Source organism: Malaclemys terrapin, chromosome 6 (assembly GCF_027887155.1).
Source record: "Malaclemys terrapin pileata isolate rMalTer1 chromosome 6, rMalTer1.hap1, whole genome shotgun sequence".
Classification (NCBI taxonomy): domain Eukaryota; kingdom Metazoa; phylum Chordata; order Testudines; family Emydidae; genus Malaclemys; species Malaclemys terrapin.
Window position 1 is genome coordinate 85,701,500 of NC_071510.1, and position 16,379 is coordinate 85,717,878.

Consider the following 16,379-nt stretch of genomic DNA (forward strand, 5'->3'; position numbering starts at 1 on the left):
TGAAAAAAGTGTAAGAAATAAAGAGAAAGGACTACCACTTAATTTTAAGACAACCAAAATAAGAGAACTGATATTTGTATTCTCATTCCTATCTTCATTTTACATGTAGTGATCAATCACAAAGTGACTCCAGTACAAAAGATTTTTGGATGAACATGCAAGCTGTCACAGTCTACCTCAAGAAGTTATCAGAGCAGAATCCATCTGCTTCCTATTATAATGTTGATGTTTTAAAATATCAGGTAAATATTTTTTTTATTTGGAGTTAGAGACTATTGGAATTATTGTTTATGGGGGCATAAAGGAGGATTGTCACCGCTTAGTTGGATGATTCTTAAGCCAGACCTACACTAAACTGTTCCAAACCCATAGGACTTTGCCTGGCTGCTGGATCAATTTGTGCCCTTGGTGCTTTCTTGCTGCTTCTCCTGGCTTGATGACTTTTCTGTTTGCTCATGCTTGCTCTAAGCATGTGATACTTATGCTGGGCTCCCAAAATTGCTTCCTTTGACCATTGTTGGCTGAGGGAAGTGAGACCTTATACTCAATTTGATGGTATTTCTCCATCTGTCTATGTGATAACTTTTGAATGCGGCATCCAGTCAATTCCAGATTTTCAAGAAATGTTCTAGGCATAACCCTATTGATTTTGGTGAAACTGGAAAAATCAAAAGGGAGAAATGAGGGATACAAGGAGACCACTGCAGCTGCCATTCAGCAGCTTCATCTACCTCTGTTATTGTCTATAGATCGAAGAACCAGTTGATGGCGCCCATGAACCCTTGCCAGGATAGTTGCTCTCCCCATCTTCCAATACAGTTTAAGAACGTTGATGTCCTGAAAAGGAGAGAGTGTGGGAGGGAAAGAAAGGGTCATGGGGGGCATATAGAGCCCCTGGCATGGAGGAAGGGGGCACACAACATCTGGTGAGATGGGAATAGGGGATGCACATGAGCCTCTAGCCTGGGAGGGAGTGTGGAAGACCAGGGAAAAGGGGGGTACCTGAAGCCACTAGCATAGGCTGAGGAAGGAGAAGGCCACTCAGAACCCTTGCTGGGGCTGGGGGGATGGAGGGAATGAGAGACACTGGTATTGGGGAAAGGGAGTATGGGGGGCACAAAGAGCCCTTGGGATGTGGGGGAGGGGGGCATACAGAACCCTTGGGGGGATAATGGGGGACCCAGTGAGGGGGCACACAGAGCCCCTGGCTTGGAGGTTGGGGGAGAATGGGGGAATCTGGGGTGCAGGGAGGGATTGGGGAAGCACAGATTCCCAGACATGAGAAAGCTGTTAGGGACACACAGATCCCCTGGCATGAGGGAGAGAGTAGCAGTGTGTCCCTGAAATAAAAGATGATGGGAGGGTGGTACACAGGGAGCTTGTAAGGGGAATGTGGGGATACAAAGAGCCCCTGGTGTGTGTGATGTGCTCAGCCTACAGAAGCAGCCAAATGTGTGCTTCAACTGGTAGGCAAATGTTGTTTCTAATAGTACTTTTGTGCTAACTGTCCCATGACTGTAAGTTACCCTCTGTCAATTAAATCATTATGGTCCACAAGTGGATGGAAGAAAATAAGACCTCTCCAGGCAGATTTCTTCAGTGCAGTGTAGAATGCAAAAGACAACTTAAAAACTAAACTGACACCAATGTTTTGTATTGGAAGAGACAGAAAGGGAAGGGGATCTTGGGGGTGGAGGGGAGACAGTTAATCCTTTTTCCCTTCCCACATCCTCTATCCCCCCCCCCCCAAAAAAAAAAAGTCTGACAAAAGCAGTCTGTGGAATTACGAGATAAAAGCTGCTGAGCCCAGTCTGACTTGGATGTTGTTCCCAATTAGCCTGAGAATATCCCATTTAGTTATAAGGCATGATTAGATAGATGGATAATCTCAATTGTGTGTCATTAAGTAATACTTTTTGAATGAGATCTTCCTCCCCCAAAAAGAGCATTAATGATTATTAATTTGCATTTATCTCAAATATAACCAGGATTTATAATGGAGTTAGAAACTTAATTGTGTTGGTGATAACACAGTTTCATAATTCTTACAATAAGTAAATAGACATTTTATTTTAATTTTTTTAAAGGTATCTTCAAATGGTATCCAGTCCACTCCTTTGAATCTTGCAACTTACTGGAAATGTAATGCTAGCACTACTGATGTAAGAGTGGATTACAAGTACAATCCAGAATCTATGACTGTGCCTAGTATGCTGTCTAACATACAGGTTGTCGTACCGGTAGATGGAGGAGTAACAAACATGCAGTCACTTCCCCCTGCAAAATGGTAAATTCAGTGCATTTCTGTTATAGTATCAAATTTCTTTCAGTACGCTTGTTAACGTTATGTGAATCTTGAAAAGAAATTTTACTGAGAGTTTTGCAAATCGCTTTAGTAACTTATTTTAAACCCTTTGATAGTGTGTAATCTTATTAGATAGTACTACTTTTCACTCCAAAACACAGACAATATCCAGTCAATTTACATTAATTCAAATTGAAAACATGCACTCATTCCAACCATAATAGAGTAGCTCAAGCCAATCCAACTATCTGTGTTCTTTTAGACAAATTTTTCACTGGCTGTATTTTGCACTAAACTGAGTGTAACATCTTCTAACCTAATGGCCATTTCATTTGAAATTGCTTCCACGGATCATGTTGGTGAATTTGTATGTCATGTCATGTGGACAGTGTAATCATTGGAAGCAGTTAACCCACCTGCTGCCATGGCTACACAGGTCAGCACCAATACCGACGCATTTTTTTTCTTGTGTTCTAGTTTCTCTTGTAGACAAATTAGAGAACTGCTGGTCTGTGGCTTGGTATCAGTTTGCCATCTATTTCTTTAAAATTTGCAGAAAGTTTTCCTGTACCCTTTTCTTGTAATAATTAGTCATTAGTTTTTTCTCTGTGGTGTTTTCAAATAAAAACAAGGAGTCCGGTTGCACCTTAAAGGCTAACAGATTTATTTGGGCATAAGCTTTCGTGGGTAAAAAACCCACTTCTTCAGATGCATGGAGTGAAAATTACAGATGCAGGCATTTTTATACTAAGACATGAAGAGAAGGGAGTTACCTACAAGTGGAGAACCAGTGTTGACAGGGCCAATTCAATCAGGGTGGATGTAGTCCACTCCCAATAATTGATGAGGATGTGTCAATGCCAAGAGAGAGAGAATTGCTTTTGTAGTGAGCCAATTTGCTCCAGTCCCTCAGACAGAGACAAAAATCTACAAGATCTTTACCAAGCATTCTTAAAACTACAATACCCGCCTGGGGAAGTGAGGAAACAGATTGACAGAGTGAGACGGGTACCCAGAAGTCACCTACTATAGGACAGGCCCAACAAGGAAAATAACAGAACACCACGGGCCATCACATACAGCCCCCAGCTAAAACCTCTCTAGCACATCATCAACGATCTACAACCTATCCTGGAAAACTATTCCTCACTCTCACAGACCTTGGGAAGCAAGCTAGTCCTCAGACAGCCCCCCAACTTGCAGCAAATACTCACCAGCAACTACACACCACACCACAGAAACACTAACCCAGGAACCAATCCCTGTAACAAACCTCATTGCCTACTCTGTCCCCATATCTACTCTAGCAACACCATCAGAGGACCCAACCGCATCAGCCACACCATCAGGGACTCATTCACGTGCACATCTACTAATGTGATATATGCCGTCATCTGCCAGCAATGCCCCTCTGCCATGTACCATGGCCAAACCGGACAGTCTCTATGTAAAAGAATAAATGGACAAAAATCGGACATCAGGAATGGTAACATACAAAAGCCAGTAGGAGAAGACGTCAGTGTCCCTGGACATTCTATAGCAGATTTAAAAGTAGCCATACTTGACCAAAAAAACTTCAGAGAGAAACTGCAGAACTAAAATCATTTGCAAATTTAACACCATTAAATAGGGCTTGAATAGAGATTGGGAGTGGCTGGCTCACTACAAAATTTTCCCTTTCTTGGCACCTCCTCATTAATTATTGGGAGTGGACTATATCCACCCTGATTGAATTGGCCCTGTCAGCACTGGTTCTCCACTTGTAGGTAATTCCCTTCTCTTCATGTCTCAGTATAATAATGCCTGCATCTGTAATTTTCACTCCATGTATCTGAAGAAGTGGGTTTTTTACCCACGAAAGCTTATGCCAAATAAATCTGTTAGTCTTCAAGGTGCCACCGGACTGCTTGTTGTTTTTTTGGATACAGACTAACGCGACTACCCCCTGATACTTTTCAAATAAAGTTTGTTTTCCTCAGGACACCTATAAATGGAAATGAGGCAGAGTTGGGGGGAGGGGCGATTAATATCACGAAGTAAAAACTTGCACGAAGTGAAAACAAAGAACTGTAACAGTTACAAATGGCATTCATCAGGAAAAAATAAAGGGAAATGCTAGCATTGCTCAAAAATGGGAATTGAGGGAGGAATTGGGGGGGGAAATTGGAATTTTTTCTTGATTTTTCTAAATAAAGAAAACTAAAGTCAAAATATTTTGACCAGTTCTATAGTCAATAGAAAAACCCAGGGTAAATTTTTCACAGTTTTGTTGAAGTTTATCCAAATTGTTTTTAATTCAAATGCTTGAAAAATTTGAACTAGCTTTAGTAAGCATAAAATAAAATCATATTACTCAAATCCTTAAATTTTACATATGTTTGCTGCTTTTCATTGTAGTAAGAAAACCCAGAGAATGGAAGAATTTTTCATAAAGACAAGATTGTTATGCCTCGTGTTTCAAGGTTCTTTCTGAAAGCTGTCTGATTTTTTTTCATCTGAACCTTGCCTTGCTTCACAAACAGATGTGCAAGTGCTGTGGTGTTATCTGGTACAATTACCAAATGATTATTAAATTATTCTACTAGGACCATGGCAGCTTTTGCAGCCTGCCTGAATAATGCTTTAATCTCTGAGATGTGCAGAGTATTTACTAGAGCTGGTCAGAACACTTTGCAAAGATAGAATGTTCCATGGAGATGTATTGGTTTCCACAGAACCTTTGTTGGGAAGATGTTTGGGTAAAGAAAGGAGGAGAGAGACTCTAGCTAGGTAGTTGGGGGCCTGGGATGCGGAAGACCCAGATTCAAGTCCCTGATCTGGGGTTGTAAAAGAGTGGACTCAATGCTGGAGCCACCTGCCTCCACAGTTGGGTGTGGCATATCAGACTCTCCTCCTCTAGCACACCTGCAATCTGCTGATTCTCATGACTCAGCCCTTTGACCAGGTCATGTTTAGTCCCACGCCTCCCAGTGTAACAACATCCAAATAACACAGTTGTCCAATCCCTCTGGCTGGTCTGCCACAACAATTCTGGGTTCAGTAGTCAGTACACCCTTTTCTCAGGGCTTCCAGTAGTCCATATCTCCTTCTCCAGGGCTTCACACCACCTCACCACTGGCTGTTTGGGGAGCCCAGGCCTTCCCACTACATTGGGTTCCAGTCCAGGGACCCTAGGACAGGCAATCAAGGTTCACTGTGCCAGACTCCAGGCTGCCATCTTCCTGGACTTCTTCCTACCAAGTCTGTCAGCTGGCCTCTCTAAAGTCAGGACTCCCAGCCCCCCCGATTAATCCCACACCAGAAGTGCCACTTAACCCAACTTCTGCCCTCCTCATGTTAGCCCTTTCACCCTCTTATGTTTTCTTTACAGTTACTCAGCTGAACACCTCCCACCTCTGAAAGTCCAGATCCTGCCCTTTTATTAGGGCTCACTGCCAGAGCCTGCACCACCCTGGTGGCTGCTCCGTCTCTCTCCTGGCCTCTTGCCAGCCTTTGCAACTCAGTAGAGGACCCCAGGGCCAACTCGTCCCCGAGTTTCCTCCTTGACCTTCCTGGTCTCTCCACTGTCTAGTCCTGGAGTGACTGCAGAGTTCCTCTCTCTCCCTGCAGCCCCCCTTCTGCTCCAGACTTCCTCATTTCATACTACCCACCCAGTTCTTCTCACAGCTGGGACTCATCTTTAATTTGGTCTGACCCACCCTCCATGTGCAGCCAAGTGGCATAACTGCGCCTCAGTTCTACATTAATCCTTTGTTGCTTGTGTGGGGTATACACTCCCATCACAGGTGATCTGGAATGATCCATTCTGAATCAGGCAGGGAAGGGACTTGAATCTGTCTCCTACGTACCAGGCCAGTACCCTAGCCACCAGGATATAATTTCAAAACCTCAAAAGTTGTCACAAAATGGAATTGTCAGCCTTTGGTCAGATCTCGTATCTAAACATATAGATTAGTATGTGCTTTGGATGCTGAAGCTAGTTCTAATGTCTGCTTTGGGAGAATGGTTCTACGGTCCCTCCTCCACCTTCTTCAGCTAGCTGCTTATTCTCTCTTCAGAGATTATCTGTGGGAAGGTAATTTTATGCATGAGAAAACTAGATAAATTACTGAAAAGTAATCTCAATATACTGCCTCCACAGAGCCACACTTATCCACTTCAACCTGTGCCTCTTTGTAGACTTTTTTCAGACAGCTGAATTTGGGAGAGCAGGGGGTGTGGGGGTGGGATGCCTTTGTATAACCTCTGTCTAAATGGAGCTTAGTACAAGGGTCCCTTAGGGCTAACTTTTTTCCAAGGTCACCAGGTTAATGGATCTAGGACAGGAATATGTTCTAAAACTTCCTGTTATTGGTGAGTAACTAGCTTTCTCTTTTAGGAATGCAGAACAGATGAAAGCTTTTTGGAAAATATCTGGTATTTCAGAAAAGTCAGAGAATGGAGGTAAGTTTGAGTGGGTTTTGTCGGTAATTTTATTATATAGAAATAAACTATTTAATTAGAAGAAATACATTTTTATCATTTTCTTTTGTGTTTTACTTTTCCCACTCTGGTGTCTGCACCCTTTTCCGTGCTATCTCTGATTCCTGGATTGCCCTCTCATCTGGTTTACCAAGCTGCCACCACCTCATTCAAATTCACCCTGAAAACTCTGCTTACACAGCCCAAAAGCTGAGTTAGCCAAAATAAAAAAAAAAAAAAAAACACTCTACCTTACTTCTCATGGAAATCCCAGTATGTCATAAGAACTGCCATATTGGGTCAGACCAAAGGTCCATCTAGCCCAGTATCCTGTCTTCCTTCCGTGGCCAATGCCAGGTGCCCCAGAGGGAATGAACAAAACGGGTAATCATCAAGTGATCCATCCCGTCGCCCATTCCCAGCTTCTGGCAAACAATCCTGCTTTGTGTGTGTGTATGTGTCTCTCTCTCTGATTTAAAACTGCTCAGAATAGGAAGTGTTCATTTTTTGTCTTATAAAGCACCAAGAATGTTGTCAGCACTTAACAAATAACACAGAAGAAACTGAAACTGTTCCCAGATGTTACTTCCTAATTCTCCTGAAATTTTTATTTAAAAAATAACACGTACATTCTTCAAGATTATAAATGGGTTGTTTTTGAATAAATCTAATCTTAAAATCTCAGGTTAGATGACTTTTATTGTTAACTGGGAGCACAAATGTAGTTGTTAATGAAGCAGCTATTGGAGAAGAAATGGTGAAACTACTCCAGAGCAGCTAGCAGTTCTAATGACTGATCATTGCTATGGATGAAATGTACAGTATATGCCAGGTTTTGCCTGTTTCAGTACCATATGGAAGTGAATAGCTGTTCAAGGAAAGGTAATTTTTAATGCCATTTTTGCATAGTTTAATTGTTGAGCTAAGCAGAAAGTGTACAATCGTTGGATAAATATTAGTTATTAAGATCACAATCTGCATTTTATCTAACTTACAATTTTATTAACCCTGGGACAGGAGCATGAATCAGCAATAGAGAGAGTCAAAAGAATACGCTGAAATTGGTAGTCTAGAAGTTCTCTTTTCTTGCTTGCTCACTTCATCCATTTTTATCTAGATTTTCTCTCCATGAATGACACATTTTGTCCATTTCAAATATTCTTCAAGTGATTGCTCATGTGCGTTCCACAATAGGTGTGCATGCTCAACACGTGCACCAGTGCCGGAAGTTTTTCCCTTAGCAATACCCATAGGGGAGCACCCCTAGCAACCCCTGGAGTGGCGCTGCATGCTCCCCCGACCCTCAGTTCCTTCTTGCCGCCCGTGAAGGTGCTTTGGAACTGCTCTGCTCCAGCTCTGCTGTATCTTTCCCTCTTTGGACTTTGTTAGTTCATAGTTAGTAGTACCTGTAGTTACCCAAAAAAAAAAAAAAAAAGGTAGTTTTAGTTAGAATAGTTAAGTGTGCCTGGGTCGGGGCATGCCCCTTTAAGTCGTGCAACACTTGCAAACAGCCTATACCTGTGAGTGACCCGCATCCGGACAGTTTATGCTGTCTGGGGGAAACCCATCTCAGCGACCGCTGCAAAATTTGCAGATCCTTCAAACCTCAGAACAAGAAGGAGCGGCACATATGGCTCTGAGCCATTTTGATGGAGTCGGCCCTGACCCCGACACCGCTCTGAGTCAGCACCGCGGCATTGGTGCATGGCAACCCAACGCTGTCCTCCACCGGTCAGCACTGCTCTCCGTCCCCGGGACACTCTAAAAAGGCAAAGAAGAGGTCTTCTCTGCCAAGGCACTGGAGCAAGACTAAGGGAGAGACTAGATCCGCGTTGGGCAGCTCTCGATCCCCATCGGCCTCGCGGCCTCCGGCTCAAGTTGAGCGGAGTAGCCCAGCCCACTCCGAGCCAACCTCCCTGGATGCCAGTGGCCACATTCGGGTGCCCTCCACGCCGGAGGCCCTGCAGGCAGCTCAAGACATTGTCTCTACTGGTACCGGTTGCACCGCCGTCAACGGCTCCCCGGTCCAGAGACAAGCCACCACTCGGACCCCCACAGTAGCTGCCTGAACGGTACTGCTCACGGTTGAGGGACAGTTCCTGACACCATTCTCCGCACAGTGACCAGCCCATGCATGGCCCACAGTGGTCCCCGTTGACCCCCACCAGGTTGTCTGGCTGGGTGCTGAGCAGGAGGGGTTTCAGGCACCGCTCCGCCTTGAGGGAATGCAGACCTTGTGATGAGAGCGTGCCCCGCCAAGACCGGGACAGACAGCACTGGAGGTCGTTATCTCCAAGAAGCTATCATAGCCCTTCGTGGTATGGAGGTTGACACCACTCCCGCTCTCCATCCCGTTCGAGGTCCCTGCCACGGCACCGCTCCCGCAGCCCCAGACGTCGATCGCTGGCACCCCGAAGTCGCAGATCCGCCCGTCTGAGCCATTCGCGGAGTGGCCACTACAGACAGTACTCCCGCTCCTCCTCGCCAGGATCGAGGTCTCGTTTTCAGCACCACTCCTGACGCCGTCATTTGTCCCAATCCCAGGACAGCGGTAGATCTCATGCCAGCCCGGTCTCCCTTCAAAGTTGACAGTTGGTGGATCAGGCGGGGCAGTCCGCTCTGACGGTGCCACAGCAGGTGCAGTGGCATCGGGATCCCTGGCCAGTGCCATGGTTCCAATGGGCCCCGTGGGCCCCGACGCAGCCCCCATGGTGGCTTGCTCGGTGGCCGGAGCCTCGGAAAGACCATCAGCGTCCCTCTCTCAGCCTCCCAGAAAAGGGTCAGCGGAGCACTCATCCCCAGTCCCGCACTTAGAAAGGGACCAAGTGGTGGGACCTGCGGCACAGGTGGGGATGCAGAGCACCGCACCCCCATCCTTATCCTGCCCAATGAGGCGATCACGGCCCCTCCTCCTCCCGTCCCGCAGGAGGACACAAAAGTCCACCAGGAACTGTTGAAAAAGGTGGCATCAGACCTCAACCTACAAGCTGAGGAGGTGGAGGAACCCTCAGATTCCCTCTTCAATGTCCTCTTGGCTTCAGCACTGGCCAGGGTGGCTCTCTCACTGCATGAAGGGGTGGCAAAGATCTCAAACACCCTGTGGCAAACCCCGGCTTCCTTGCCCACCATCTCCAAGAGGGCAGAACGGAAGTATTTCTTGCCCGCCAAGGGGCACGAATATCTGTATACCCACCCCGCCCCCAACTCTCTAGTGGTCGACGCGGTCAACCATAGGGGTCAAGGTCAACCCGCTCCTACTCCTACTCCCACTCCTAGCGTCAAGGTCAACCCGCTCCTACTCCTAAGGATAAGGACTCAAGAAGACTAGATTTATTCGGTAGAAAGATTTATTCGTCCTCAAGCTTCCAACTGAGGGTGGCAAACCACCAAAACTGCTGGGCAGATACAACTTTAATTTGTGGGGCTCAATGCCCAAATTTGCAGACTCCCTCCAGGAGCGTGATAAGGAGTTTAAGGCTCTGGTTGAGGAGGGCACGGTTGCCATCAGGGCAGCCCTTCAGGCAGCTAAGATGCTGCAGATATGGCTGCAAGGTCCACGGTCTCCGTGGTGTCCATGAGGAGAGCGTCATGGCTCCTGCTGTCTGGATTGTCCAGCGAGGCACAGAACTCCTTGCAGGACCTTCCATTCGACGGCAAGGCCCTGTTTGCGGAACAGACAGACGTGAAGTTACACGGTCTGAAGGACTCCCGCACGACATTAGAGACCCTCAGTCTCTATGTCCAAACCGCAGCAGGCTCTCAGTCAGGCACCCACTCCAGATACAAGCCCCCTTATAAAAAAATCAAGGAACTATAAAAAGAGCCCACAAAGGCAGTCCCGGCCTGCACCCCAGCCTGGGCCCTCTAAGGGCAAGCAGGCGGGTAATCACCAGTTTTGATGGGACGCCCGGGGACGACTTACCAGTTTGTACCAGGGATCCACCCAACCTCCCCTTCTCCAACCATCTATGTACTTTCCTCCCGGAGTGGTCACTGCTGACCTCGGACCTCTGGGTCCTCAACACTATCTCTCAGGGCTATACCCTCCAGTTTCTTTTTACCCCCCACCCACCCTCCCTTCTTCCTTCCCCCTCCATCCCTCTTCAGGGATTCCTCTCACAAGAGCTTACTCAAGCAGGAGGTAAGGCAGCTCCTTTGCTTAGGAGCAGTGGAGGTGGTGTCAGCGGAGTTCAGATACAAAGGGTACTACTCCCGCTATTTCCTTATCCTGAAGGCCAAAGGGGGGCTCAGCCTGAATCAGTACATGGTAAAGCTCAAGTTTTGCATGGTCTTTCTTGTCTCCATCATTCCCTCCCTGGATCCTGGAGACTGGTACATCGCCCTCAATCTACAGGACACATACTTCCGCATTCATATATTTGAGGGCCACAGGCGTTACCTCCACTTCACGGTAGGGCAGGAGCACTATCAGTTCGATGTCCTCCCATTTGGCCTATCAATGGCTCCCAGAGTCTTCACAAAATGTATGTCTATGGTAGTGGCCTACCTCAGGCGTTGGGGTTCCAGATCTTTCCCTGCCTCGATGACTGGTTGGTCAAGGGCAGCTCCAGGTCACAGGTACAGGATCACGTAACACTCCTCCTGTCCACGTGCACCACACTGGGGCTCCTGGTAAACAACACCAAGTCCACATTGGTACCAGTGCAACGCATAGAGTTCATTGGGGTGATTCTGGACGCGACAAGGGCCGGAGCCTCCTTTCCACCAGACAGATTCAGAACCCTAAGGGAGCTCATTGGCGTGGTCACGAGGTTTCCTGTGACGACCACCAGAGCGTGCCTCCAACTCCTGGGTCATATGTTGGCATGCACATACGTAGTTCGTCACACCAGACTCAGGATGCGTCCCATTCAGCTCTGGTTGGCCTCGGTATTCTCCCAGGCCAGAGACAGGATGGACAAAGTCCTCACTGTGCCTGAACCTGTGATAGCCTCCCTACGCTGGTGGTCTTCCCCGGGGAACATGCTCCAAGGGGTCCTGTTCAGGGGCTGGTCCCTGACTGCGGAGTTGGTGTCCAATGCATCGGACTTGGGGTAGGGAGCCCATGTGGGAAACCTCCAGACCCGAGGTCTGTGGTCCGCACAGGGCCTAGCCCTGCACATAAATTTCAAGGAGCTCAGGGTGGTCTGTCTAGCCTGCATGGCCTTTGCTAGTGCGTAGCGGGCACAGTGATCAGGGTTCTCACAGACAACAGAGCCTCGATATTCTACATCAACAGGCAAAAGGTGGGGCCCGCTCCTCAGCCCTCTGCCAGGAAGCCCTCAGGCTGTAGGACTTCTGCATAGCCCACAAGATCTCCTTGAAAGCCCACTACTTACTGGGCATCTGAAATTCTCGGGCAGATCGGCTGAGCTCAGCATGTATGGTCACTGCACCCAGAGGTGGTGCACAAACGTTGGGCACTCCCCAAGTGGACCTGTTCACGACCTGGGCACGATCTCTGATGCCTTCCTTCTGTTCTGGTCAGGTCAGCTTTGCTATGCCTTTCCCCTGATTCCACTGATGGGCAAGATCTTGGAAAACATAAACTGACAAGGCTTGTGTCCTTTTGATTGCCCTGGCATGACCCAGGCAGCATTGGTACAGGACTCTCATGAGCTTGGCAGTCGCCAACCTGCCTGGACCTGCTCTCCCAGGACCAAGGTAACCTCCTCAACCCCAATCTTGCAGCCCTCCACCTCATGGCCTGGCTGCTCAATGGTTAGGACGGGAAAAGAGGACTTGCTCAGAAGGAGTTCAATGTGTCCTCCTGGAGAGCAGGAGGCATTCCACGCATCAGGCCTACCTGGCAAAATGGTCTCGGTTTTCCTGGTGGGCCACTGATCAGGGTGTCTCACCAGTGGCTACTCTGATCCAGCTTATGCTAGACTACCTCCTTCATCTTAGAGCCCAGGGCCTAACGCCCTCGTCAGTCAAGGTGCACCTGGCAGCCATATTGGCCTTCCACCCACCAGTGCAGGGCTACACGATATTCTCTCATGCCATGACCAGTCGATTCCTTAAGGGCTTAATCGCCTTTTTCCATATGTTAGACCCCCCCTAGTTCCCCAGTAGGACCTGAACCTGGTGCTGGCTAGGCTAACTGGACCTCCATTTGAGCCGCTTGCAACATGCTCCCAGTCACACCCCTCATGGAAAGTAGCCTTTCTGGTGGCGATCACGTCTGCTAGACTGGTCTCTGAGCTCCGGGCCCTGACCTCCGAACCCCAGTACACATTGTTCCATAAGGATAAGGTCCAGCTCTGCCCACACCCTTTGTTCCTCCCAAGGTGGTCTCCGCCTATCATATGGGCCAGGACATTTTCCTGCCAGTGCTCTATCCCAAACCCCAGGTGTCCAGTGCAGCGCGCCGCCTCCACATGCTGGATGTGAGACGGGGTATGGCTTTTTATCTGGAACATACAAAACCGTTCAGGGAATCTTCCCAACTGTTCATCACCACAGCTGAATGCATGAAAGGTTGGCCAATGTCCACTGAGCGGCTCTCCAACTGGATCGCCTTCTGTATCCGTACTTGTTATGACCTGGTGGGAGTTTCCCTGCCGCAGATTGTGAGGGCGCACTCAACTAGGGCGCAAGCCTCGTCGGCTGCCTTTCTGGCCCATTTCCCTATTCAGGACATTTGTAGGATTGCCACATGGTCATCGGTTCACACATTTATCTCGCATTATGCGATCATCTCCCAAACCAGGGAGGACTCCGGGTTCGGCAAGGCAGTGCTCCATTTCAAGTGTCTGTGAACGCCTACCCACATCCAACAGATATAGCTTGGAATGCACATGAGCAATCACTCGAAGAAGAAAAAAGTCACCTTTCCGTAACTGGTATTCTTCGAGATGTGTTGCTCATGTCCATTCCACATCCCACCCTCTTTCCCCTCTGTTGGAGTAGTCTATCAAGAAGGAACTGAGGGTGGGGAGAGCGTGCAGCGCCCCTTATACCGTGCCATAGCAGCGCCACTCCAAGGGTCGCTAGGGGCGCTCCCCTACAGGTACTGCTAAAGGAAGAACTTCCGGTACTGGTGCATGTGGCATGGACATGAGCAACACATCTCAAAGAACACCAGTTATGGAAAGGTAACTATATTTTTTTCTCATTTGTGTCAATGTTTTTTTTTCTCTCTTCTTTCTGTCCACTTACTTTCTAAAGCAGTATCTCCTATGTCATCTAATTCTAAGGTGCCAGTATCTATGGCATATAAGCACCACCACTTAGATCCTAAGGAGGGAGGAAAGATGCCATAGCATGAGTCAATCTACCTCTCATTTTCATTCATATTTACTGCATACTCTATTCACCTTTTCCTTGCTCTGTCCCATATGCCATTGTCTCAATACCCATTGCTCCTGTTCTGATGTTTCCTCAACTTTGTCATGCTGGCATCTGTATTCCATTGTCTTCCCACATTCTTACCCAACTGTCTTTCTATATCAATAATAATATTCAGCACTTACTACGTAGCAATTGATAAGTGGTGTGATAAACAGTTAATATTTATGAGGTAGGAAAAAATTGTATTATCCCAGTTTTACAGATAGTGGAAACTAAGACATAAAAGTTAAGTAGCTTGACCAAGGCCAGAGAAAGAGAGAGAGATTTCTAATACCAGAATAAAATGCTGGAGTTCTTTGCTCTGTCCAGTGTTTTATATGTTAGAACATGTTGCAGTTTCTTGTGGCCAAACACCATGTTGGCTATGCAGCTGCAAGGATCTGGCCAGTGGTCAGGTGGAAGTTTGTAGCAGTTGAGTCAGGAAACATACACATGAAAAATAGAAAGTTTTTCATCAGTAGATTTAAAAGTACTTTGCAAAGGTGGATACTGTTATGGGAAAGTGCATATAAATTGACTTGCCCAGTATGTATCAGCGTCAGTGGCAGAGGTGGGAATTGCTTTTAAGGCCAGAAGAGGTACAGTTGGGATCAGGAAGCATGACCTTCTGTATAACACAGGCCAGTAATACCTGCATCAAGCCCAGTAAGATTTTTAGCAATGTCAAGCACCCACAGCTCCTGTTGACTTCAAAGAGAAAATATGTGGACTAGGAATAATTAACATCCAAAAGGGAAACTTATTTCATTTTGATGGGAATAGTAGAAGTCACTGAGTGCTCCTTTTTCCTCCTATTCTATAATATGAAAACAAGGGAATGCTTCTTTAGAACTAAAAGAAGGAAATAAATCTTTATTCACTGTATATTAAACATGAGAATTCACTGTTCCAGTGGCCTTGTCTACACTAGAAAAATATATAAGCATGTTTCTGAAGTGGCACAGTTCCCTTATCTACATTACAGCATTTTCCAATGGAGCTCCACTGGCCCAGAAAATGTTTACAAGTTTTGCCAGTGTAGGTGCACCCAAGCCATTGAGACAAACACTGATTAGATTTAGATACTTACCTCCTTTGTAAAGCGCTTTGAGATCTGCTGATGAAGTGCGCTTTATAAGAACTGTTGTATTAATTTAGAATGAAATAATTGGACCCAGAGGTGTTAACGTGAGTCTGGAACTGCTGAACATTGAACAATTTTACACAAGGTTCAGGGTTTTGGTATACAAATTCCTCAGTCTACTTAGTACCATTTAACCAAACACCATTAAAAATCCTTTTAAACCTTTTATTAAAGATACAGAAAAAGAAGGAAAATCAGTTAAAACATTTGAAATGTGGAGTGTTCAGTAAGGTTTTCAGTTTCCCTGTAGATTAAGATGGAAAAAAACCCTTGTTTCACAGTCCCTTATATAGCAATAACTGACCTTTTGGGAGGAAAGAGAAAAGATTAGTTGAGATGAGTTGAAGTTGTTGTTATTGCTGCTGCTGTTAAAGTCCAATCCTGTTTCCTAGAAGACAAAACAAGACAAACACACAAAAGGGGAGAGAAAAGAGCAGCACAGATAGAAAACCCATCTTTTGTCTCTGGTGTTTACTTTTACTTGCAGCCTCATTGCTGGAGAAACACAGGCAGAACACAAGATCTTATCAGCCACTCCAAAACCAGGCAAACTTGTATCAGCATGGGGTTGTTTAGAGCATTGCTTTTAGCTGCGTTTCTGGTTAGAGACTTACAGCAGTGTTGCAAAATATACAGTCTTGAGTGGCTAAGCCAGACTCCTATAAACAGAAGGAAAAACAAGAGAGAAGAAAGAGAAGCAATAAGATAGGGAAGGAAAAGGATTGTGTGTGGGGAGACTAAGTCTCACATCCTAGGTAGTATTTGGGATTGAGCCAGAGCTTCTGGAGGTGATGATCTCATCTGGGTCCCTCTTGTGACACAGTCTGGTCAGGACGTCTCTTAGGGCTTATCTACACACACAGCACTGCAGCAGCACCAATGCAGCGCTTAGTGAAGATGCTAGTACACTCACAGGAGAGCTTCTCCCATCAGCGTAGGTACTCCACCTCCCCAAGAGAAACCCTCCTGTCGACATAGCACTGTTTACACCAGGAGTTAATTTGGTATGACTGCATTGTTCAGGGATGTGGATTTTCCACACCCAAGTGACATAGTCATACCAACATAAATCTGTAGTGTAGACCAAGCCTTAGGATTAGGATGATGAAGGCACAGTGGTGTCGCACTGGATTCTGG

At 46.6% G+C, this 16,379-nt stretch overlaps 1 protein-coding gene and 1 long non-coding RNA gene across 3 annotated transcripts in view; one reads left to right on the forward strand and one right to left on the reverse strand.

The window, feature by feature from the left end:
- Window positions 1-16,379, forward strand: part of FCHO2 (FCH and mu domain containing endocytic adaptor 2) — a 227,181-nt gene that overhangs the window by 197,184 nt on the left and 13,618 nt on the right. For both annotated transcript variants that reach the window (XM_054033090.1, XM_054033091.1), the window contains 3 exons: window positions 110-242; window positions 2,088-2,287; window positions 6,684-6,748. In XM_054033090.1, the coding sequence (XP_053889065.1) occupies window positions 110-242; window positions 2,088-2,287; window positions 6,684-6,748 (398 nt within the window). The remainder of the gene's footprint in view (window positions 1-109; window positions 243-2,087; window positions 2,288-6,683; window positions 6,749-16,379) is intronic.
- The window catches only part of LOC128839811 (uncharacterized), a 56,156-nt gene continuing 49,882 nt past the window's right edge, over window positions 10,106-16,379 (reverse strand). Inside the window, exons 2-3 of the long non-coding RNA XR_008445529.1 lie at window positions 11,274-11,395; window positions 10,106-10,427 (exon numbers count right to left, since the gene is read on the reverse strand). This is a non-coding gene — a long non-coding RNA (uncharacterized LOC128839811). The remainder of the gene's footprint in view (window positions 10,428-11,273; window positions 11,396-16,379) is intronic.